This window comes from Prionailurus viverrinus, chromosome C2 (genome assembly GCF_022837055.1).
Source record: "Prionailurus viverrinus isolate Anna chromosome C2, UM_Priviv_1.0, whole genome shotgun sequence".
Classification (NCBI taxonomy): Eukaryota; Metazoa; Chordata; class Mammalia; order Carnivora; family Felidae; genus Prionailurus; species Prionailurus viverrinus.
Genome location: NC_062569.1, coordinates 91909034 through 91932562, shown reverse-complemented (window position 1 = coordinate 91932562; position 23529 = coordinate 91909034). Strand labels below are relative to the sequence as shown.

The window sequence follows — 23529 nt, the reverse complement described above, 5'->3', positions numbered from 1 at the left end:
GTCATGAAGGCCCCAATGCAGCCCATATTCCTACCCTTACCCTCTGCCTTCTCCCACCCCAAATCTCTGGCAAGGTTTACCTCGCTGCAGCAGCAGGTTCATTGGATAAGATGAAACCTGGGAGCTCCTGTCCGCCCCCCAGTATAGGGGTTTTTCCATCATCTGAGGGCCTAGGGCCTGAGCCTGCTTCATGTACCGGTGGCGAGCCAGGGCTAGAGGGGAAAAAGGAGAAATGCGGACCCTCAGCCAGGACAAGCCCCACACCTCCCACCTCACTTTTCTTGCTAGGAGGCTTTGCTAAGAGGCCAGTTTCTGACCTATCTTACATAGGAGTGAAAGTTAAGGGAATAGTAACTAATTGGTCAACTTGCAAGGAGCTGGGACTCCTGGGGTACAGGATGCAACCCCTATTCCCAAGGAAAGCATACCTATAACCTTGACTTCCTAGTCTTGAAAATATTGTATCGTCCTGCAATTCCCAGTTTCACCTAAAATGTAGGTAGATACGTGGGTATTAGTAGGCAATGAAATCTTGGGTCCCAGGCCAACAAGGCCTTCAGCCACGGGCCAAATCTAGAAGGTGCAGACGCAAAGGACTTCAAGGCAGCTATGAGTCAGGGACTGCCAGGGAAGCTCAGGGCTGCCCACTCAGAGTGGAAAAAGCTAAAAAAAAAAAAAAAAAAAAAAAAGGATGTAGATGCTGAGGTCAATGGGCAGAATTACTGGTAAAGGGAGGGACACTGAAGAATGTTCCAGCTGGTACAACAGCCCTGCAACCCTGGGGGTGGAGAGGAGAAACTAGTGGAAGGGAGGCAAGAGATGCAAAAAGCTGAAGTAGATCCCAGTGGATCCTTTCTACTCTTCTCCTTATCCTAAGTAGGGGGAATCTCTAAGTGGTGCAGTGAAGGCAGAGAAGGGAGAAGGGAAATACCATTTCCTTTCAGGGCAAAGAAAATCATATAAAAAAAGCACGAGGGATCAATAGAAATGTCACTCTGATACCCTAGTGCAGCTAGTCTGAAGGACACAATCCTCTCCTCTCTGCCCCCATGAGTGTAAATTAAAAACAAAATCATTTAGCTGGTTTGTTCATGAATTTCTATTTTAAGGTGATTGTGTCCCAAGGTCTCAGTCCATCCATGCATGTAGGAAAAGGACTTGTGTGTTCAGGCAGGAAGTGCCTGCCTCAGGCCCCCCAGCTGGCACTCTCACCTCCTCCTGGGTTCCTCAAGCCTGTGGCCACCTCTAAAGCAGCAGGGCTCTGCCTCAGGCTTCCTCCTGGCACAGTAAGAGGGGCAGACAGGCACTCTGGACCCTACTGCAAAGGGCCAGGGATTTGCTGAGGCCAACAGCTAAGTGGCCATCTGGACCCAATGACTCCAGTGTGAAACAAACTTCCAGCACAACAGGAAGTGGTTGCAGCAGAGCCTCCAGAAATGTCCGGAGCTCCAGCCCTGGTGGTGCGTCATAGCCCAGCCTGGAGGAAATCAGATGCAAACTTAGAGAAGCTCACCCAGCTGCCACACCTTCATGCCACTGGACAGCACTCTAGACCCTCCACATGCTTCAGCACTTTCCTCTCCCTCTTGCTAACAGATGCCTCCCCTAGCTTCCTATATGTGCTACCAACAGCACACATAATGCCCTGCTTAATACGTATGTGCCAGTCACTTTATATAGGCTAACTAATCCTCAGAGCAATCTGTTAATGTGGGAATTAGATGAAGAAGCTGGGTGCAGGGAGGTTGACTTCCCAGTTCAAGGTCCCATAGCTGGTGATGGCCAGAGGTGCCATTCTGATGCCCAGGCCTGTGTCCTTTCTGTCAAATCAGTGAGTCCCCAGACTCCTTTATGTCTGTGATGAAAAACAAAACAAAAAACAAAAACCTTCCACAATTGTACCTCCTCCCTTTATTACTCTCCAACTCAGCTCTATACCTTTCAAAACCCACTCCAGACCTGCCTCTGCCTCTAAGGCCTGGGGACATCTGGCTCAATTGGGAACAACTCTATCCACCCCCCACCCCTCTAACTGAATCCTGGCCACTTCCTTCTCCTACTCTCTTAATTCAACAGTAGAGAAAGGGAAAGTTGGGCTTACTCCTTGCTCCCCAAATGACTTAACTAATGGGACCGTCTGCACAGATAACTCTCTAGAGACCCTTCCAGATCTTCCATGAGCTTTCCTGTTAAATTTTCCATACTTCAGAGATTAACCCACCTGCTCCCTTCTTAGCTGCCACATCCTTTTCCCCAGGGCCCCTCCCTTCCCTGATGCAATGGAACTGTTGAGATGGGAGTGGAAAACACAACCTCTGAGCTTCTCCTATGCCCTCTTGTCCCCTAGGGATGTCAGGGTTTTCTGTTCACCTAGTGGGGAATCAGATGGGCAATAAAATAAGAGACATGGAGAAAGTAGCTAAGCCTCAAAAAACTCCTAATAAGTTATCTCTGAACCTCAGTGGAGTAAAGTCTGCCTTGATCACTGTAATGAGCTACTTAAAAATACAGATTACTGGGTCCTGTTCCCAGATATCCTTCAGTCTCACGCACAGCAAGCAGCAGCGGTGTTTTCAACAAGCTCCCTAATTCAAGTGCAGGAAGCTCAACTAGAGTTGTCTACTGAGGATTCTCAAGAATCTCCTGAGAACTATGGTCCTCAGGGTTTAGTTTCCTTAAATACAAGCTTTGAGGGTCAATGGACTTCCACCTGAATCCCAGCGTATACCAGGAGTCTGATTTTGAGTGACCTTCCAGAGTGTGCGGGCCCGGGCTCCTCATCTGTAAGCTAAGGATGGAAATACCTATTTCATAAAGTTGTTGAGGTTAAATGAAGCAATACATTTGAAATGCCCAACATGACAGACAGTCAAGAGACAGTGGCTTTCATTGTTATAATAAGTCACTTTTTTTGCTTTAGATCCCATAGGAAACAAAAGTATACATTTGTATACATTTGGAGCCTAAACTACCAAAGGCATATTTATCTTCACTTGTGAGGAAAACCCAGGGCATGTTCTTTAAGACATCTCTTCCGTGACAGAAATGACACAGCACCTGCCTCTCCTTCCCTGCAGTCAAGATCATCTGTGGTGCCTTGAAGCCTTCCAACTGCACTTGCCTGTAACTGCTTACCAGCCATTCCCCACTCTTAAAGAACTCCTTCTTTACCCTCTTTTGAACCATGGTCACATAGTCCTTTCACTTTTTCCCATACACCAGTCCCCGTAACTTGGCTGGCTAATCATTTCAGTGAATCCTGAGGAGCTCCCTAGAATCCCATGCACTTGAACTCTTACCATTTCAGCTTTAGCTTCTGGCCCCATGCTGCCAGAGCTGACTGCAGTCAGACAACCGCCTTCAAGTAGCCCTCCTCAACTGGCTTCCCTTGACTGATCTATAGACCCCACTTCCCTCCTCTAGAGCAGCAGTTTAAATGGTCCCCACTTCTCATGTCTTCCCCTCCCCATGAACTTTCAGCTGATGACATCATCTTGGTTGAGGAAGAGGAACCAGCCCTGGGCATGGAATCAAGAGAACTATGTCTAGTCCAGGATCTGCCACTAATGAGCTGTGTGAAATTGTGCAAAAGTCTCTTTAGGCCTTACTTCCTTCTGCTGTAAGCAGAATGGGGAGGTGGGTGGGTAGATCAGAGATTCCCAGTGTGGCCTGTGGCCCTACTACACAGGATGCCTAGAGGCCCTGTGGGGAGGATGGCCAGTAACCGATGTAGGGATCAGTTTCAATCACTTTCATCTTTTACGTTCTACTGTGGGTCATTTACCAGTACTAAGTGAAATATCAAGAGTTACTAATATCTGGTGTCATTTCATTTTTTCTCCTCGCTGGTCCTCTATTAACTCACTGTAAAGCGGGAGCAAGTTAGGGAGGTGAGCTGTGGTCAGAGAAGGTCAAGAAGCACTGATGTCATTCTCAAGCTCTGTTCTGCCTCTAGAATTCTGATTTGCTGAAATTGAGACAGGCTGGTATGAGATCCCTCAGCTTCTTCCTTACACTTTGGATCATCCCCCACATTTTAACGACTTCCCCCCTTTCTCCAGAGGTCAGGCTGCCCTTCCCTTCCTTTCTACAGGTAGTTCTTTTGCTGTATACCTGATGTCAATCCCAACTGTTCCTCCTGCTCAGTGATCGCCTTGCCTCATAAGGCTTCACTTTAGGGGTGGGCACCTGGGTAGCTCAGTGGGTTAAGCGTCCGATTTAGGCTCAGGTCACAATCTCATGGTTAGTGGGTTCAAGCCTTACGTTAGGCTCTGTGCTGACAGCTCAGAGCCTGGAGCCTGCTTTGGATTCTGTGTCTCCCTCTCTCACTGCCCCTCCCCCACTTGTGTTCTTTCAAAAAAAAATACGTTAAAAAAATAAGGCTTCACTTTACTCATTTCCTACTGGCCTTGGTTCTTTGCCTACAAATACACTTGGGGTTTTCTTATTCTAACCAACAGTCACACACACAAACCCTTCCCCATGCAAGAGCCCTCCTTAACAACTTCAATCCTATGTAATCTCCTCTTGTCATCAAAATTCTCAGGACAGTCTGCCTTAGTGACTCACTCTGAAAGTGACCTCATTTGCTCAAGTTCAGGGACCTTTATTTGTGGCCTGCATTTCTTTATTTTACCAGTTCTTCTAAATGAACTCTAACCACTTAAGAGAAATCATTCTCCCCCAAACGTGTTTATCAGCTTACTGACAGTGGATACATTTATCATTTGTGTGGGCTTTGTCCCCGGTTCTGCCTGTTTTTAGTGCCCCACTGACTTAGGGATTCTAAGAAGGCATCTTGGGAGCAGTTTTCTCATCTCTTCATACATATTACTACTTCAGTGATAGTGATTTTTCCTTGGGATCTGTCCCAGAGGCTCTTGAAAGGTAGGGAGTTCCACAGCCCAGTATTGAGTCCTCTGCTATTTTCCCTCTCTTTCAGGAGGTCATTGGTTTCTCTGCCAAGCCCACTGTGATCTACACACAGAGGCTGTGGCAGCCTAAACTGTGTGACATTCGGGCATTCATACGTCAGGTGAACATGGATTCAACACCACACTGCCACTGTTACTTACTAGCTGTGTGACTTCTCTGACCTTCATTCTCCTCATCTGTTAAGCAGTGATAACACAGTCTTCTAGGGTTGTGAGGATTCACAGAGGGAAATATATGGAAGGGGCTTACGCATAGCAGACATCCAAAAAAAAGTTAGTTCTCTTTTTCTATAAGACAAAAACCTCGGAACACAGACCTGAAACCAGACTCAGGCCATTAGCCTTCTTGACATTGTAGATTAAGTTTTTTTTCTATCTTAAGAGGTAATTCCTTATATTTCCTTTTAAAAATTTTCCTTTCAAATGAACCAAACTGATAAAAGTGATTATCTCTGAGTGCTTAGTGTTTACACTTTCCCAAATTTCTCAAATTTTCTACAATGTCATACCTTACTTGTATCATCAGGGGAAAAAATGTTATTTTAAGAACGCAAAATTCCTACCATTTAAAGCAGGTGATTCCACTCCATCTATTTATTAAGAAGTCATTATAGAATAATTTTCTATTAAAAAATTTGGCATTCCACAGACAAATTTTTTAGGGTATATCATAATTTTGGTTTAAAATGTCAAATTTTAGGGGCACCTGGGTGGCTCAGTCAGTTAAGTGCCTGACTTCAGCTTAGGACATGATCTCACAGTTCATGAGTTCGAGCCCTGCATTGGACTCTGTGCTGACAGCTCAGAGTCTGAAGCCTGCTTCAGATTCTGTCTCCCTCTTTCTCTGCCCTTCCCCTGCTCATGCTCTGTCACTCTCTCTCTCTCAAAAATAAATAAACATTTGAAAAAAATAAAAAAATAAAAAGTCAAATTTTAGCCCAAAGAAAGATCACATTAAGAGCAAGATCTTCCATTCCCTCTCTCCTTCATCTAAACCTCTTTCCTTTATCTAAAAAGAGATATTCAGGGGCGCCTGGGTGGCTCAGTCGGTTAAGCGTCCAACTTCAGCTCAGGTCACGATCTCGCGGTATGTGAGTTCGAGCCCCACATCGGGCTCTGTGCTGACTGCTCAGAGCCTGGAGCCTGTTTCAGATTCTGTGTCTCCCTCTCTGTCTGACCCTCCCCTGTTCATGCTCTGTCTCTCTCTGTCTCAAAAATAAATAAACGTTAAAAAAATAAATAAATAAATAAATAAAAATAAAAAGAGATATTCAAAGTGTGGCCCACAGCTCAGCAGCATCACATCACTTGGGAACTTTTGAGGAATACAAATTGTCAGGCTACCCCAAACCAATTAAACCAGAAACTCTGGACGTAGAGCCAACAACTAAGTTTTAACAAGCCCTCTAGGTGATTCTTAAGTTTAAGAATCACTGCTTTAACTCCTTTCTCCTCTATCTGTTCATTTCAAGTCCTCTCTAAGGGGTGGCCTTCTCTCTCACTGCTACATTCAAACCACTTGCTCTAGCCACTCCCTGTCCAAGCAAGGTGAGAGCTAGGAGCAAATACTGAAGCACAGGCATTTCAGGGCCACTGAGGAAATGCCATCAATAGGCAGAACCATTGGAAGGAGGCCTCAGGCAGGCTCGGATGTGGAGAGACAGAAATCTTCCCACTTGGGTCTAAAGCTTTCTCTAGCATTATATTCTGTGCTGGGGTCAAAGACCTCTGAGCCTGTGAGGGGAGAAGGGCATTGAGGAGAACCTGGAAGGACCCAAGGTTTTGATCTGTGTGTGTGAAGCTCATGTATTTGGGATACCAGGCTCCAGCATCACCCCATCCCACTGCCCATCTGTCCTCTCTCACCTTCCTCGGGGCAGCAGCAACGGGCAGGACAGCAGGGGCAGCGGATGTAGCAGCAGCAATACTGAGGACAGCACTGGCACCAGCACACTCCAATCAGCAGGAGCAGGAGGAGGGCTCCCAGAATGATGAAGATCACTGTCAGCCAGTCTGCAGGGGAGACACCAAGAGGAAGCTAACCAAATATGCAGGTGAATGCTTCCAGGTCTAACATTCTAGAGGTCTAATAAATATAGCTCTTGACCTATAGGTTAAGCTTGACGAATATACCAGCAAAAAAAAAAAAAAAAAAAAAAAAAAAAAAAAAAAAAGACAAGGAAAGGAAAGGAAAGGAAAAGGAAAAGGAAAAGGAAAAGGAAAAGGAAAAGAAAAAAAATAAAGTTTAGTTTTGGTAAGGGACCTTCAGAGGTTGGCAATCCAACAATAACCTGGGCTTGCTTGTTTCTGTGCTATATGTAAAAGTGTCACAGCAATGAGGTGGCTAAATAGAAAGCTCCAACAGCACTTACGCAGAACAATGAGCTTCACCTCCTTATCTGGGTCTCCTGATGTGTCCCCTGGAGCCTCAATGGTGCAATAATACACTCCATGGTCCCACCACATCACTTCATTAATCACAAGGTCTGCTCCTGCAGGGAGGAGGGAGAAAGTACCAGGTGTTAAAGGAGAGGGCCCTGGTATCTGACCTATGGCTTAGGACTCAGCACTGTCCTTCCACATCCTTAGGGCCCCCCTCATAGTTCTGTCTTATTTTCTGAGACCATCCTATTTCTCCAAACAGTCTAATAATAGTAGAACTCACCTTTCATTGAACCCTACCAGGTGCCTTGAAAGGATTTTGGACATCACCTCATTTAATTCCCACCACAGCTCACAGTGGGTGAGGTGACATTACACTGTCACCCAGGGTCTCTTCTCCCCTTTTCTCTCAGTCTTATAATTTTTGGTCATGTACATGGCCATCTAGAATAAAGTAACTACTTCCTGTCATCTCTTACAGGTGGACATGAACATGTGACTCAGTTCTGGTGGATAGAATGTAAGCAGAAGTGTCACAAGATGGCTCCCAGGAACTTTCTTAAAACAGTTGGGGAACATCTTTGTCCTTTTCTTCATCTTTTCTTTTATACTGTTATCAGTCAAGCACATGTGATGACTGCCATCTTGGACCATGGGGGAGAAAAAGACTTTCTTGGTGAGCTGGAGCTGGGGACCATCCCTGAGGACTTAATGGAACAGAGGCACCACACTAGTTTTGGACTATCTACCTCCAAATTTATACATGAGAAGAAAAAAACTTCTTTATTAAGTCACTAGTATTTGGAGCTTTTGCTTATTCATAACCAAACTCTACACAACCCTGATACACTAACTATGATTGGCTGCATTTCAGATGAAGAAACCAAGACTCCAGGAGGCTAAGAAACTAGCCTAAGAACAGAGAAATAATGCTTAGCATAAGTAGGTTCAAATCCATGTCTCTCTGTTGCAAAGCTGGTGCTGTTAACCACTAAGTTCTAATGTCCTCTCCAAAGTGGGTAGAAAACTCCACAGCCTGGATCCCTCACTGGCTATGAATGGATCCCTGTGGATCTTGAAGGGATGGGTTATGAGATGAATTGAATAAGTAAGGATGAAATGCCACTATTTTAAGGGTAAATGTTATTCAATGCTCAAGAAAGGATTTTCAGTTCTCATGAGCACCAAGCGCTGTGCTATTTAACATAGATGAATGGTATGCTCAAGTTTAGTAAATGCAACAAATCTTCACTAAAGACCTTTTGTGGGTCCAGCACTGAGTCAGACACTGGGAAGATCTGCAGAGGAACCAGACTCCTCTGTCCTAACAGGGCTTAAAGTCCAGTCAGAGGATCCAGGCAGCTTCCACATTCCTGCTATTTCACCCACAGTAAGTGCCAGGGGACATCTTCAAATTCTTTAAAAAAAAAACCCAAAAAACCAAAAACAAAACAAAAAAACCCTTTGCATTATGGACTTGCTCCTGCTTAGCTGGCAGTCATATTTACAATTCTCCATTATCTGTTTGTCAAAAAATATTTATTGAGGAAATGAAACAGAAATGCAAGGTCACGCACCACTGGAGCTAACTTCAACTTTTGTTTCCTTCTCTTTCTACGTCAATCTCTACAATATTTTCCTGTCCATGATTTTCCAAACACACTACCTTTCCCAGAAAGAACTTCCCCTAGACTTGGAAGAATGGGGAAAGTGTTTTGGAGGAGGTTCTCCCTCTAAGTTAATGTGTATCATAGGTCTGCCCCAGTTTTTATTAGAAACATAAACATGTTTTTCAGGGATGTCACAGTAATGAGGACATTCAGATATGTTAATATTTAAATTTCTTTATGTTTATTTATTTTTGAGAGAGAGAAACAGAGCATGAGTGGGGGAGGGGCAGAGAGAAACAGAGACCTAGATTTCAAAGCAGGCTCCAGGCTCTGAGTAATGCGGGCTCAAACTCATGAGCTGTGAGATTGTGACCTGAGCTGAAGTTGGACACTCAACCAACTGAGTCACCCAGGCACCCCTGGATATGTTTATATTTTAAATGATCCAAGAACTGATTTGACAGGGTCTTTTCAAATGACACAAGCACAGGGCAAAGAAGTGTCAGAAAACAAGGGTTCTAGGAAGTCACAACAAGCATGGAGGTAGAATTAAAAACCAAGGGGGAAATAATGGTTTTCCATGACAGTAAGGAAGAAGCAAAGTTTGATCCAAAAGTGACTGGGAGTGGAAATAGTGGATACTATTGTTCAAAATTAGATGAAAGAAATAAAGAAAGAAAGAAAGAAAGAAAGAAAGGAAGAAAGAAAGAAAGAAAAAAGCAAGGACTGTCTGTCACCCTGTCACCTCTGGGGAATATTATCCTTCAAAAACTAAATGAGACTTGCCAAAAGAGACTTTGGAGTCAGATCAGGGCTCATTTTGCAGGTTCTGGGAAAAACAGAACCACCCTGAATCTTTGAGAATGTACCTAGAGACCAGAATAGGACAGATGTTCACTAAAGCTAAGAGTTTAAGGGCTGGCTTGGGGAAAGCAGAGACTGCATGTAAAAGGATCAGGTTTAAATATTACAGCTAAAGTATTAGACACCAATCTGGAAGCAAATATTAAATTGGCTCCCTTTAAATGATCTACCTTTAAATGGGTCATCAAATATTCACTGATTTCCTCACATTGTTGCCACAGGTACCCTGAGTGGCCTGCTTAGTGTATTCTCTACCATTTTTCCCCTTTTAAGCAGCAAATATTTATTTAACACTGCACATGAAGCTCACTGAAATAGGCTCTGAATTATGTGCCAATAACCCATCATGGCAATCCTGGATTACAAGGTAGGAATGTAGGGCTAACCCTCCGTCCAAAAGCGTGCTCAGTGATGGTAACTAAAGTTCACTGCACACTTAATATTTGCTAAGTGCTTTATGTGTATCAGCTCACTTAATCCTGACAAATCTCCACGAGATGGGGAGTACTATGGCAAGTCCCATTTTGTAGAAAAAAATCGAAGGGACTTACCCAAGTTCACATACCCTATAAGTGCAGAATGGGGACCCACACCAGAATCTGACTGCAGACTGAGGGTTCTAACCACCACTCCGTGTACTAGGCATAAAGAATAAACATGCTTTAGACATAGCTTTCAGATATCACGTTTGATACTTACTTCAGTGTAGGGAGACAGAGCCTATTATGTCCATCTTTCAGATGAGGTAACAGACACCAGAGAAAAAAAATCTGCTGCTGGTCAATGAACTAATGCTCTTGGTCAATGAAGCCTAACGCTCTTTCCTCTACCAATGGGTGATGATTGTGTCAAGGTGGTCACCTACTTGAAAGCCCCTTAGATATATACAACAGGAGTGGTCAGAGGGAAACTCAGGGCCCTGGGGTTCACACAGGCCCTGAGGGCAATTTATGGGAGGGAGCAAACAAGACTGATCCACACCTTAGCCATGAAAAAGCAAAAGAAACCACCCGCTCCCAGACCTTTAGCCAAAGCTGTAGGACATCTTCTCATCCAGACACCAACTTCCAGGGGAGTGACTTCAGATGGTGTTACAGCATTCTATGTATCTGGCAATTTCCTCAAACAAACAAATGGAAAAAAAAGGGTGGGGGGAAATCCCCACAATGACTCAGCCTGTCAGGCCTGGTGTCCGCCACCTCCATTTCCCTGCTGCCTCCCCTGCACTCACGGTTCTGGATGGTGATCTTGCGCTGCCGGTAATCCACCCCCAGCACGGGCTCATTCTGCCCCCGCCTCTGAGCCACGATGCGAACCTCCCGCTGGCTGTCATTGCAGTCATTGGAGGGGTCCTGGCCCAGGGATAAAGCTGCCTGGTAAGCTGAGAAAAGGGGACACAGCTAAGTCACACAGCAGGGGGAATTCCCATGAAGAAAGGCACCTATAGTGTTCCCTGGGGCAGGGAAGCTTCTCAATTTTTCCTGAGCTCATGCATCTACTGGGAATCTTACTAAACATGAAGATTCTGAGTCTGCGGGTCCGGAGTGAGAATCTGAGAGTCTGCATTTCTAATGAACTCCCAGGTGATACTAATGAACTTTTGAGCAGCAAGACCCAGACCCCTCTAAAAGGCCATCATTTCTAAATCCTGGCTGCATGCCCCCATTTCCCATCCCAACTACCCTTACCTCATTTACCCAGATTCTGCCCCCACAGGGTTCATCTACCTGCCCTTACAATGCATTTTCTGGTGGCAAATGCCTACCACCCTGGTCTCTTTTCCCTGGCCCTTTATTTGAAGAGTAACCCCCTGAAAATCATGCCTTGATTTAGAGATGTGTCTTTTGGGAACGAGGCCAGGTTCTGTCAGTGACTCAGACATTTAGGTATCGGGGTTCATACTGTAGGATGTACTGTAAGTCAGGGCTGACAGAGGTAAAGCTCAGGCCTCCCTCCATTTTTCCTCATCTCAGGAAGCTCACTTCCTTCCTTATAGACGGCATCTACTTCTACTCTCAAAAATTTCTACAAGGTTAATTGTCCAGGGCTGCCAGTGAGGATCTGCATTCCTTTGTTCCTTGAGAGAGGCAGAAGTAGACAGCTAGAAAGAGCTTTGCTTTCGGAGCACAGAACTGACATGAGTGGGGCAGCCACTACTGTGAGGTAGGACGTGGCTAAGCATAGGTAGGGGGAATTGTGCAGCCCTGAGAATGTATTCCCTGGGGGCAGTGAGCTCTCGCTCACTCGCTCACTTGGAGGGTTCAGTCGGCCACCAGGAAGGCTGACCATAAAAGGGAGTGTGGCAGTGTGCGGAGGTTCACAAATGGCCACTCCTCAGCGTCCTGGAGGGTGTAGGAGGCTTCTTGTCTACATTCTAAGGTGGTGAAGGTGATGGCGGCAGACTGCAGACTCATCTCAGTGTGCTGGCATGCAACCAAATGGGCTGGGAGGCAGGACTTGAGCTGCCTTTTAAAAAAAACTTAATGTCTGAGCTGCCTAAATCTTTTCAGGAACAAGGTAGGACATAAATTTTAAAATAAAATAGTATGTGACCAGGAATAAGTTAGTTCATCTGCCTGGGCCATTTATCTATCAAATGAGGGGGCCACGTTAAGTGATCTTTGTGATCCTAAATCATAAGGATTTGTGATCCTAAATAATTCCTATGCCTTCATGGCAATGCTTCACAGAGGGGCCTGGGCAGAGGGGGGAGGGCACTCACATGCAGAGTAGTAGTCAAAGATAGGGTCCTTGCAGAAGGACTTGAAGCGCCACGTCACTACCACATCCTGGAGCTGGGCGGAGGTGGTGTAGTCACATTTGAGGACGACAGAGGCAAACAGGGTGACGTAGCGCTCCGTGTGCTGGACGGTCACCAGCAAGGACAGGCACCCTGCAGCCAAGAGCAGGAGAAAACACTGAAGGCATACTATGTCTCTGAGAGGTGACCTACTTCTGTTCATGGAGTGATAAAAGCCATGCAAATAAGTGAACACACTGTCTGACTAGATGGGGGCTCACAGGCAGAGTCAGAGGCGGAGACTACAGACACTCTGGGCGAGGTGGAGGACAGAGCAAGGATGACTTGCGAGGGTCTCATCCGTCCAGCAACAATACAGAAACTGTATGAAAAGAAGGCTGTATAGGTACTGGCCTGAGCCTGCTAATACATGCATACATTTTCTCATGTCACTTTTCTTAAAATGTTTCCCTCACTTCCCCAAGGAAGGATTCTGTGTCTCCCTCTCTCTCTCTCTGCCCCTCCCCTGCTCATGCTCGCTCTCTCTCTCTCTCTCTCTCTCTCTCTCAAAAATAAGTGTTAAAAAAGAAGAAGAAGAAGAAGAAGAAGAAGAAGAAGAAGAAGCAGCAGCCTTCCCTGACTGCAAACCTGGGAAAGGGGCCCTGTGTGTTTTCCTAAAGTGCCTCTTCCTACCCCCAGGCAACACTTTTCACATGCCTTGGTGATGGCCAGTTAAGTGCAGGCTCTGAGCAGGCTGAGTTTGTCTCTGACGCATCGTTTAAGCACAAGCACCTCATCCTGCACTGTCACCTCCTTGGCACCCAACAGATGTTTGTTGAATAAATAATGGAATGAATGACCAAGAATACATCAACAGTAGAAACTGGCAGTACAGGTTGTAGACATAAGCATGACAACATAAATAAAAACGATCAGATTGTGACAAATTTTATCAAGAAAACTTGAAGAAATTAAGGTTTTTTCTTTTCTCTTTTTTAAAACTCCTTCTCCCCAGCCTCCAAAGCTACAAATATACTTGCAGCTCCAGGTCTGCCTTGATGAGGAACGAGGTGGCACAGAAAGTCAGGTGGACTCTGGCGTGGTCAGGGGTCCACACATAACCAACATCTTAGAATGTTCCTATGTCAATATGGTTTCTAGGCCAAGTTATAAGGGATCTTCTTGTGGGAGGTTTAGCTCAGAATAGTAGTATTCAAACTTGAACACGCACCACCAGGACTTGTAACAGCCCAGATCACTGTCAGTAGGAGTTTCTGATTCAGCAGGACTTGGGTGGGGCCCAAGAACTTACATTTCTAACAAGTTTCCAGGAGACGCTGATACTACTGCTCTGGGCATCATACTCTGAGAACCACTGGTGTCGACTAAACTAAAAACAAAACAAACAGGCCTTGTACTCTGAGACAACTGGGTTCAAATAACACTTCGATATTTATTTGGACATTATACAAGTTTTTTTTTTACTCTGAGTTTGTGTTTTCTCAGCTGTGGCTGGAGATTAGAGTAGTCCTAACCTCATCGGGTCCTTGAAAGAACGCAGTGAGATCATTCTCTTCTGGCACTTGGCATGGCGCCTGGCACATATGCTGCTGTGTTAGTGTCGGAGTCGGAGTCTGAATCTGAGTCTCTTTCCCTCTTTTCCTTTATCATGAAGGCCAGAGAGAAAGGGGTTCAAGTTGGGGTTCTCTCCAGGAGAGTTCTCAGGTGGAATGGCTTCAAGGTGACTGTTTTACTCCCACAAACATTTAGCGCCACTCTCATCCCTTACAAAACAGCTGGGTGAGCCTGGCTCAAAGGCCAGAGCCATGTGGTTCTGAGTCCTTCCTCACCTGCTGGACACAGCCCTCGTGAAATAGTAAGTGGTGGCTTGTGATGGGCACATGCACCCACTTTTCTCACATCCACAGAGAAAGAGCAGAGTGCTGCTCAGGACAGGCCCTTGCCCCCAGAAATGACCTAAACTGTCTCCAGGGCTGGGCTGAAATGAGGATGTGCCTGTGACAGACCTGCTGGAAAGAGGATCTGCAGGGGAGACCTGTACCTGGGCAAGACTTCATGGAAGAAAAATATAAGCTGGACCTTAAGACTCAGGTAGGATTAAGATCACACGTGAAAAATAGGGAGAAGGCAGAGAAACTCATGGCTTCGAGGCAGAAGAAGAGAGTGAGCAAAAGCCCTTATCAGAAAGGAGCAGTTATTTACGGGGCTTGGAGGGAACCAAACTGGCTAGTATTCTGGCTTTATGGGAAGCAGAGGGATAAATAAGGCGGGGCTGGTGGTAGTGCATGGGGGTGGAGTCTAAATCACACTGAAGCATGTATTTCTAGTTAATGGATAATCACTGGAGACTTTTCTGTAGAGTAATAGGGCAAAAGTGGTGTCTTTGGTAAGACTGATGACTTCTTCGTCCAGCTATAAAGATCATCATTTCAAAAGTGAGCCTTGAGTAGTTTGGGAGAAAAACAGCTGCTGTCTTCTACCAGCTATAAGATTCCTGGAAATTAGTCCAATCTGAAATGGAAGAGCCAGTGACCAGTGTCTCAAGCCTAACATGGATTGCTTTGTAATCTGCTTTGTTAGTTTTGCTTCTCTACTCTCACCACCCTCCTTGTTTTTTTCCAGAGCTGACCTGACATAGACCTTGGAACTTTCCCCCAACACAGCTTTAACTGAAGAGAAGTCACTACAGGTAAGCTTTTGACAATGTCCAGGATGGCACTGTCAACACCAGCTTATTTTGCTCAGCAGATACACGGATTGGAATGGAAAAAAAAAAACACCTATTTGTGGTCTAAACAAAATCCTATGTCCACACAGTACTTTCAAATATTTTCTTTTACACATTAAAAATGATCCCTGGGAGGAGATGAGCAGTGCCCCTTCATACACCGCAAATCTAGGACTGGAAAAGGTGAGTGGCCTGTCTGTAGTCGTTTTACTTTCTAATAAGGTCAGAGTCAAGATTCCACCCCTGAGCAGTACTCTTGCCACTCTGCCTGGTTATTCTTTAAGTAAAGGAAGATGTTCGGTACTCACTAGCCTGCAAATAATTGTGGAGTGTGGAGCCAGGCTATAATCGGCAGCAATCACTCTGATACTGTGATTGATTGATAACCTGCATGTTCTTCATTTTCCTGAATGGTAATGTGACATAAATAGCAATTTCTTCAGAGGACTCTAGTGAATATTATTTGTATAGAGGTGGAACATTTGGAGGGAGGGCAGGTTTGCTGGGAGTCAGAGAAAGGAATTTGGAGCTAGAAGTTACTTTCAGGTAGCTTTGAAGATTGCTGAATCTGACACTCTGAGGGAGAAGAATGGGGACAAGGGTGATCACCTTTATTGCCAGATTCCCATTCAGCACCCTTCCATGAATGCCTTTATTATGGCCAAAACATACCTGAGGTGACATGACTCACCTTTACCAACGTCAGCACTGGCTTTGCTGGCTGGGTATTTACTCTTTCATCCTCTCTCAGATTTCATCCCTTATGTGAATTTCAAGCCTTGAAATAGATCAGGTTCCCACAATTTTGACTGAACTGAGCTCACTCCCACTCTCTCCAGGGTTCTTCCAGCCCCATAGCATATGCACTCTTGGACCTATACCCCTTGCCCTCCTCCACAAAGAGAGTAAGAGTCCCAGGACAAAAGGTACTGAGCAACCAGCAAACCTCCCTCCCCTTTTCTCAGCTGTTGCTGTGAATCTTAGGATCTATTGTGTGATGTACACACATTGCCTCTAATCTTCTTCACAAAACCCTCTAGGGTGGGAATCCCTCTGCTCATATATGTGGGCCAAGCTTCAGAGACTATAATAAACCAAGCCCTCTCAGCCTCAGGATTTGGTTCTGCTGGCACCCAAACCTGATCTTTCCCAAGCAGGCAAGCTTGACTTTCCAAGTGGAAGTCAGGTGTTAAACTCAAAAAGTAGGAGGATTTTCCAGATTGGGAGGAGGACAGCCTATCTCAAAGGCAAAAACTTCCCATGCTTCTTGTTCTGTAGCCTCAGACTTCTCAGTAAAACTAACCACATTGGTCATGCACACTACTGTGCAGGTAAAGTTTTCAAGAAGAGACTAAGAATAGAAGAATCTGGGCTGAAACTAGGGACAGATTCAAAAAGGTAGATGTCGATGTTGGATCTTTGCTTTTTTTTTTTTTTTTTTGAGGGAGAGAGAGCAGGGGAGAGGGAGAGGGAGAAGGAGATGGGGTGGGAGGAGAGAGGGGGAGGGGGAGAGAGAGAGGGAGAGGGGGAGAGAGAGAGGGAGAGGGGGAGAGAGAGAGGGAGAGGGGGAGAGAGAGAGGGAGAGGGAGAGGGAGAGGGAGAGGGAGAGGGAGAGAGAGGGAGAGAGGGAGAGGGAGAGAGAGGGAGAGAGGGAGAGGGGGAGAGGGGGGGAGAGAGAGAGAGAGAGAGAGAGAGAGAGAGAGAGAGAGAGAGAATCTTAAGCAGCTTCATGCCCAACACAGAGCCCAAGGCAGGGCTCAATCTCACTATCCTGAGATCATGACCTGAGCTGAAATCAAGAGCCACCTAGGCGCTCTGGATCTTTGCTCTTTAAATTGTTTTCAAATTCTTATATTTCTTTTCTTTTTTTTTTTTAATTTTTAATTTTTATTAATTTTTGAAAGACAGAAAGAAACAGAAGGTGAGCAGAAGGGGGGCACAGAGAGGGAGACACAGAACCTGAAGCAGGCTCCAGGCTCTGAGCTATCAGCACAGAGCCTGACACAGGGCTTGAACCCACAAACCATGAGATCGTGACCTGAGCTAAAGGCAGATGCTCAACTGACTGAGCCACCCAGGGGCCCCTCAAATTCTTATATATTTTTTTCTATTTTTAAATTTCCTTCATCCTGTGGTATCCCCTTCATTTCCTAAATATCTCTATCATTTTCTTTTGAAACTTTAATTCTGGAGAGTGACTTCCTGAGTTCAGATTTTGTCTCCACTCTCCCACCAGCTAAAAGACCTAACAAATTATTTCCAAACTACAATTGCCTCTTTATGCGGAATTATAATAATACTTCCTTGATAATGTTGTAGTGGGGATTAAATGAGATAATAAATGTCCAGCATTTAGCAAAGAGGGTGGGACATAACAGGCACTGAAGAAACATTAGCTGTTACTTGTCTCATTTGTACTTATCTTGCCTACTTTGGAGATTGAAGTCAACTGACAACAACATGTAAAAGCATTTTGAAAGCATTAAAATGATACAAATGTAAACTGGCATTAAAAGCTCTTAAAGCTGCATCACTTTGTCCCCTGGCAAACCCATTCAGTTCGTCTCCTCTGGGAAAAAGGGAGAGAAACCTGTCATCTAAGGATTGAAAGGTAACTTCAGATGAGATACTGGAGTTTGTGGGAAGGAGGGAAGTGGTAGAGGATTCTGTTTCCTACCATGAAGTACTTTTTAAGACTACGCTCAGGTGCCAGTGGGGACTACATCCTATATTAAAGTCAAAGGAAAACCAATGAAAGAAAATTATCTTTACAGCTAAATGATGTGTGTTCCAAACATATGCATATCTCTGTACATTACTTTATTCAATAATGTCTTCCCTGTGTAATATCAGATTGGGCAAGATGTTTTACAGTGTCTAGAACATATTATCCATACAGCATAGGGACAGAGGTATTCAGGGGATTGAATGCCATTTCCTCTCCTTTACACATGAAGGACCCTGCCTGGAGGGGTGTGGCAGGCAGCAGGGGAGCATGGTCTTTCCAGGCAAGGGGCTTGACCTAGTGCCAACACTTGATGGAAGGTCTTGATTCTTGAGTGATTTTTAGGCACCCAGGCACCTATGATCCACTAAGCAGGTTAACAAAAAGTATACAGTTTAATCCTATCAGAGTTTATGTCTGAGCAAGCTATCTCCCCAAGTATATTTGCCGTCAGTACTTGTTACATTTCTTTAGATAACAGTGCAAATATAAAAGGAATCAAGGGGAAGAGGGAGTGGCCATGAGTGTGAACAAAAAGGGGTTGAGCGAATTAGGAGAGGAGAAAAGAGGACAAAGAGAAGGGGGCTGGGGCGGGGGTGGGGGTAGGAATTAGGTCTATGTATTACATGTTTAACAAAGGTCTGGTATCTGCTACTCAACAGTGTGAGGCTCAGGGTGGTGCTAAGCATGTGGCTACACTGGGGAGGAAACATATATACTGAGCACTTGCTATGTTGTTAGCCATAGTCTTGGGTGCTTTATTATATAGTATCTCATTTAACCTTTGTAAAAACACCCATGAGATAAGCCTTATTTTATCTCAATTTCATAAATGAGAAAAATCCTCAGGGAGATGAAGTAACTGGTTCAGGACCACACAGCTAGTGTTTGCCAGCCTTATACATGGCTGGCCTTATACATTAATGCGTGCCTTATACATGGTATGCATTAAACATTTGCTGACTAAAAACAAATTCATACAAGATAGGATAAACTGCTTGGAACAAATTTTAAGTGCTCTAAAAGTATAGAAAACAAATAAAGTTAACCATTTGTAGGGTAGCAGACAAAAAAACAAAGAAGGGTGTGTATTGCTGGGAGAGGGGGTATTGCCGTATCAGCGGGAGAAGGCTGCCCAAAGTAGTGAGTGAGGTCAAGAATGAGTGAGCCCTGAAATCCAAACAAAGAGCTTTAACCCACTCTATAAGCTATGGGGATCTAATAGAGGTTCTTGGAGGAATAAAATGAAGGTGAAAAAGATGAACCCAGGTAGGTTAACCTATCGTCTGAGTAGAGGCTGGTTGGAACTAGACAGAAAAGAGGCAAGATGGTTAAGGTGCTTAAAATAGGCTAGTGTGAGGTTTACCACCTGGAATAGAAAAGAAGGGGCAAAGCCTGGGATTAAGAAATAGAACAAGGTTTGGGAAATGAACAAAGTGTCAAAACTGCTTTCTTCTGACCCCACCTTACCCTAAGATTCACAGATTGAAAGATACAGAAATAAAGATGAGGGAAATATGAGACATGACCTGAATCTTCCCAATTCTTTAAACACAAATTTAATTCTCCCCCAAGGACAAAATGAAACACACTACTGGGCTGAAAGAAACCCAGGCAGATGATACATTAATTATCAGCATTTCATTCCACTGCATTGTTGTTGGGGCAACATGTTTAATAAGTAGCATTTAGTTAGACAATCTATTTCTACTTCTGCATACTAGGATTCGATTAGACAAAACGAATTTACTCCATGGTATGAAACAGGGGAAAGAGCAATGTACTAAAAATGAGGATGCCAGGGTTCTGGTCCTAAGTCTACTATGTCAACCTGGCACTTGTGACTTTCCTGAACACAGATTTCCTTACCTGCAAAACTGGTCCAGAGAGGAAGACAGAGACTGGGAGTGAGTTCTACTTGAGTTTGGCAGAGTCCTGGGATTCTGGGGAGGTATGTCAGGGATCCCATGGAGATAAGGAAGGAGCCAAGTGGACAGCTCCCAACCACCACCCACACCCTCCTCAGCCTGAGAAACTCCGCTTTCCTATCCACTACATTGTGAATCGAGATGTCATTCAGTCTTCAGTGTGATCCCACACTTTACCCCCATCACCAAGGGAAAATTGCTGGTCTATATGCCAAGAATCTTGTGTCTTAGAATCAGCCGGCTCATTTCCCAAAGAATGATAATACAAGTTGATAGTTGTGTGAATCTGTAAGTTAACACCACTCTATAATCTTTAAAAAATTCACAAAAGCCCAAATGAGACACACTCTTTTAGAATTTGCGTGGAAAACTAAACTTTCATTCCAGGCATAAACTTTGAGGCTCAATGGAGGTAACCAGAACTATCAGCCAATAATGCAAAAGGCTGCAGAACCTACCTTAGATTATCTTAATGTTTTGTTTTAAGAGGCAAGTATCACTTGTGTGCTAAACATTTCTTTTTAAAGAAAAAAAAAAACTTTGAAAAAGTACAAAAACAAACATAAACAATGACAACTGATCTCTCCACAGCTCAGAGCACAGGGACTGGGGTTAACTTCCCAGGACTCCGGGACCTGAGAGGCTCCATCAGGGCCCCAGGCCACACTGACTAGACTTGCCAGTACCCAAATCTGACATGATTTCACTAATGGCTCACACTTAACAACTGCAGAAACCTGGATGCTAACTAGAAGCTTGGGTTAACTCTTCTTTAGAAACAGAAGAGAACAGTGTGCTGGATCAAAATGAACATACTCTAGGATTTTCCAAAGCTCATATTGCAATCTGCAGCAGACCTTGAGAAAATCAACTTACTGGATTTTTCTATTTAGTGTTAATTTGGAGACTATTTTCTACTTATTTAAATGTTATTAAAATAATATGTGTATCAATCTGTTATTCTTTTACCCAACATAGTAATGGGTTTGTGTGTGTGTGTGTGCTCTTGTTTCTGTTTTATAAATCTTCTATATGTGTCCATGTCATAACATAAACTGTATTTCTTACTGAGAGCTGTAAAAAAAGTTTGAAAAGCACTTCTTTGGTAGATACCGGAACTGAGAAAAGTAGTTTGATTTCTGTTTGATCTTAGGGAATTTTAGGAAGTTTCGTGTAAAAATGAAGAGGCGGGGGCAGTATTTCCTGAGTGATGACCATTTTGTAGACCCTGTGCTTGATGTTAAGCCATCCAACAAGAGCTGGCCTTATGGGGACTGGAGGGTGGGGGTTGTGAGGGGCTTATCAGGAATTTCACCTGTTTTCTGGATGAAGGGAATTGAATTCCTCCAAAGTCACAGCTAGTAAGAGGCAGATTCTGAATTCCAACTTGATAGTCCACTGACTATTAACTGCAGTTTCTTAGCTATAGGGGAAGGAGGAGGAGGGGAAACTTAAATTGCTTCATTCAAGTTAGCTCTAAAATATCCTACTTGGATCTAAATCATGAGTATCATCACCTCACCACCGTGGCTAACATTCATTAAACCCTCACTTTGTTTCAGCCACTATATTAAGTGCCTTAAAATCTTCATTTCACTTAATCCTCACAAAAACCTTATGAGATATGTACTATAATCATCCCTGTTTACTGCAGGCTTTCAGTAACTTGACCAGAGTCACACAAACATTGTGGATGCAAAATCCAAATGCACATTAAATAGTTGGATGAAGCTTTTTCTTTTATATATACCTTCTACACATATTCGGGGAAAATATCTGCTAAAATAGCTATTTCCCCTCAAACTGTTGGAGTCTGAAGAGTTGAAATCTCAATTTCTCACCTATGAAATAAAGTTGAGATTTGGGGCGTCTGGGTGTCTCAGTCAGTTGAGTGTCTGACTCTTGATTTTGGCTCAGGTCATGATCTCACAGTTCATGAGATCAAGCCCTCAAGTGCTCTGCACTGAGCATGGAGCCTGGTTAAGATTCTCTCTCTCTCTCTCTCTCTCTCTCTCTCTCTCCCCCCCTGCCCCTCTCCCCACCCCCCCCCCCTTGCATTCTCTCTGTCTCTCTAAAATAAAAAGGAAAAAAAAAAAAGAAAAGTGAGATTAGATGTTACTTAGGACTTTTTGTGAATTCAGCTTTCTCTAGTTCTAAAATGGGTCATGCAGGTAGGCTTCCATTTAAAGAATGCCAGGCAGGGGCACCTGGGTGGCTCAGTCAGTTAAGTGTCTGACTTCGGCTCAGGTCATGATCTCACGGTTCGTGAGTTTGAGCCCCGCATCGGGCTCTGTGCTGACAGCTCAGAGCCTGGAGCCTGTTTCAGATTCTGTGTCTCTCTCTCTGACCCTCCCCCGTTCATGCTCTGTCTCTCTCTGTCTCAAAAGTAAATAAATGTTAACAAAAAAACAATTTTTTTTAAAATAAAAAAAATAAAGAATGCCAGGCAAACACAGCAGTCTGTATAATTTTACCACCTCGGCATCCTGGCTACTAACACTGCATGGCTGGTTCCTGAACACTTGGAGCTCCACTTTCTAAAGCCCCTGTCCATTTAGCAATCTGCTTACTATAAAGAATATACCCTTTGGTTATAATCGCTGTATTTGAAAATTTTTCAGTGTTCAATATTCCTCATAAAAATAGAACTTTTAGAACATTATGCTGATGATTTAAGGATTGGGGTTTATACCCTAATAAAATTGTTGTCTGTAAGGCTTCTTTTCTTATTCTATTGACCTGGATGACTGCTGGCTACAAAGTCCTAATCTGGGGATAGGGTGCTAAAGGGGGGAGATGGGAGTAGACCTGTATTTTCTTGAAAAGGCAGCTCTAGCAGCTTCAGAAATCCCTAGCTGCCATGGAACTTGAGCTGAACACATAACGCACAGGATAGCGGACTGTGAGAAGCTGGGATTTTTATGATTTTGCTGTCACAGTCCCAGCTGGTAACTACTCTGGTGGAATTTGGGGCACTTCAATTTAGGTGAGGTTTAGTCCATTTCCTTGTGTATCATGTGTCGGACACCTAGCCTTCTTAGCTTCAGACAACTGATAGAACATAGATCCTGCAGAAAACGGTGTGAGACAGAGGGTCTTAGGGATACTGATTTTCCAGTTTTCTCACCCTTTTGCAATTCTCCCTCCTTTTTATTCTCAGCATTAAGCTTAAGCTATTGTAGAATCTTGTCTGAATGAGATTTAGTTACATCCAAGTGATTTTCATGTCCTATCAAGCTGGTAAAAATGGAACTCTGCCCATAACTTCAAATTACATCTCCTTCAGAAAAATACAAGACTCAAATTGGTCTGTGAGCAAACTGAGCTGACTTCCCACTGAGATAAGAGGGCAGTTTTTCCTAAAAAGGGGACAAGGGATGGTAAAATGAAATGAAACAGGGAAGAATTTCCAAGGGCACTCATACATTCTTGTTTGCAAGGTCACACCTACATCCTACTTGAAAAGGGTTGAAAGTCCTGCACAGTCATTCAGCTATCCTTTCACCTGATTTTACTCATGCAGATAGACACTCCTGCCATATTTCCAAGAGATACACTGAGACACAAAAACCATGCTTTCCAAAGCAGACACGGTAG

At 44.2% G+C, this 23529-nt stretch overlaps 1 protein-coding gene across 3 annotated transcripts in view; it reads right to left on the bottom strand.

Annotated features, from left to right (window-relative positions):
• The window catches only part of ILDR1 (immunoglobulin like domain containing receptor 1), a 29738-nt gene that overhangs the window by 5471 nt on the left and 738 nt on the right, over nucleotides 1-23529 (bottom strand). For 2 of the 3 annotated variants that reach the window (XM_047874177.1, XM_047874175.1), the window contains exons 2-6: nucleotides 12513-12683; nucleotides 11022-11171; nucleotides 7307-7426; nucleotides 6801-6947; nucleotides 81-212 (exon numbers count right to left, since the gene is read on the bottom strand). In XM_047874177.1, coding sequence (XP_047730133.1) covers nucleotides 81-212; nucleotides 6801-6947; nucleotides 7307-7426; nucleotides 11022-11171; nucleotides 12513-12683 — 720 coding nt within the window. The remainder of the gene's footprint in view (nucleotides 1-80; nucleotides 213-6800; nucleotides 6948-7306; nucleotides 7427-11021; nucleotides 11172-12512; nucleotides 12684-23529) is intronic. The other variant, XM_047874178.1, reaches the window with a different exon arrangement.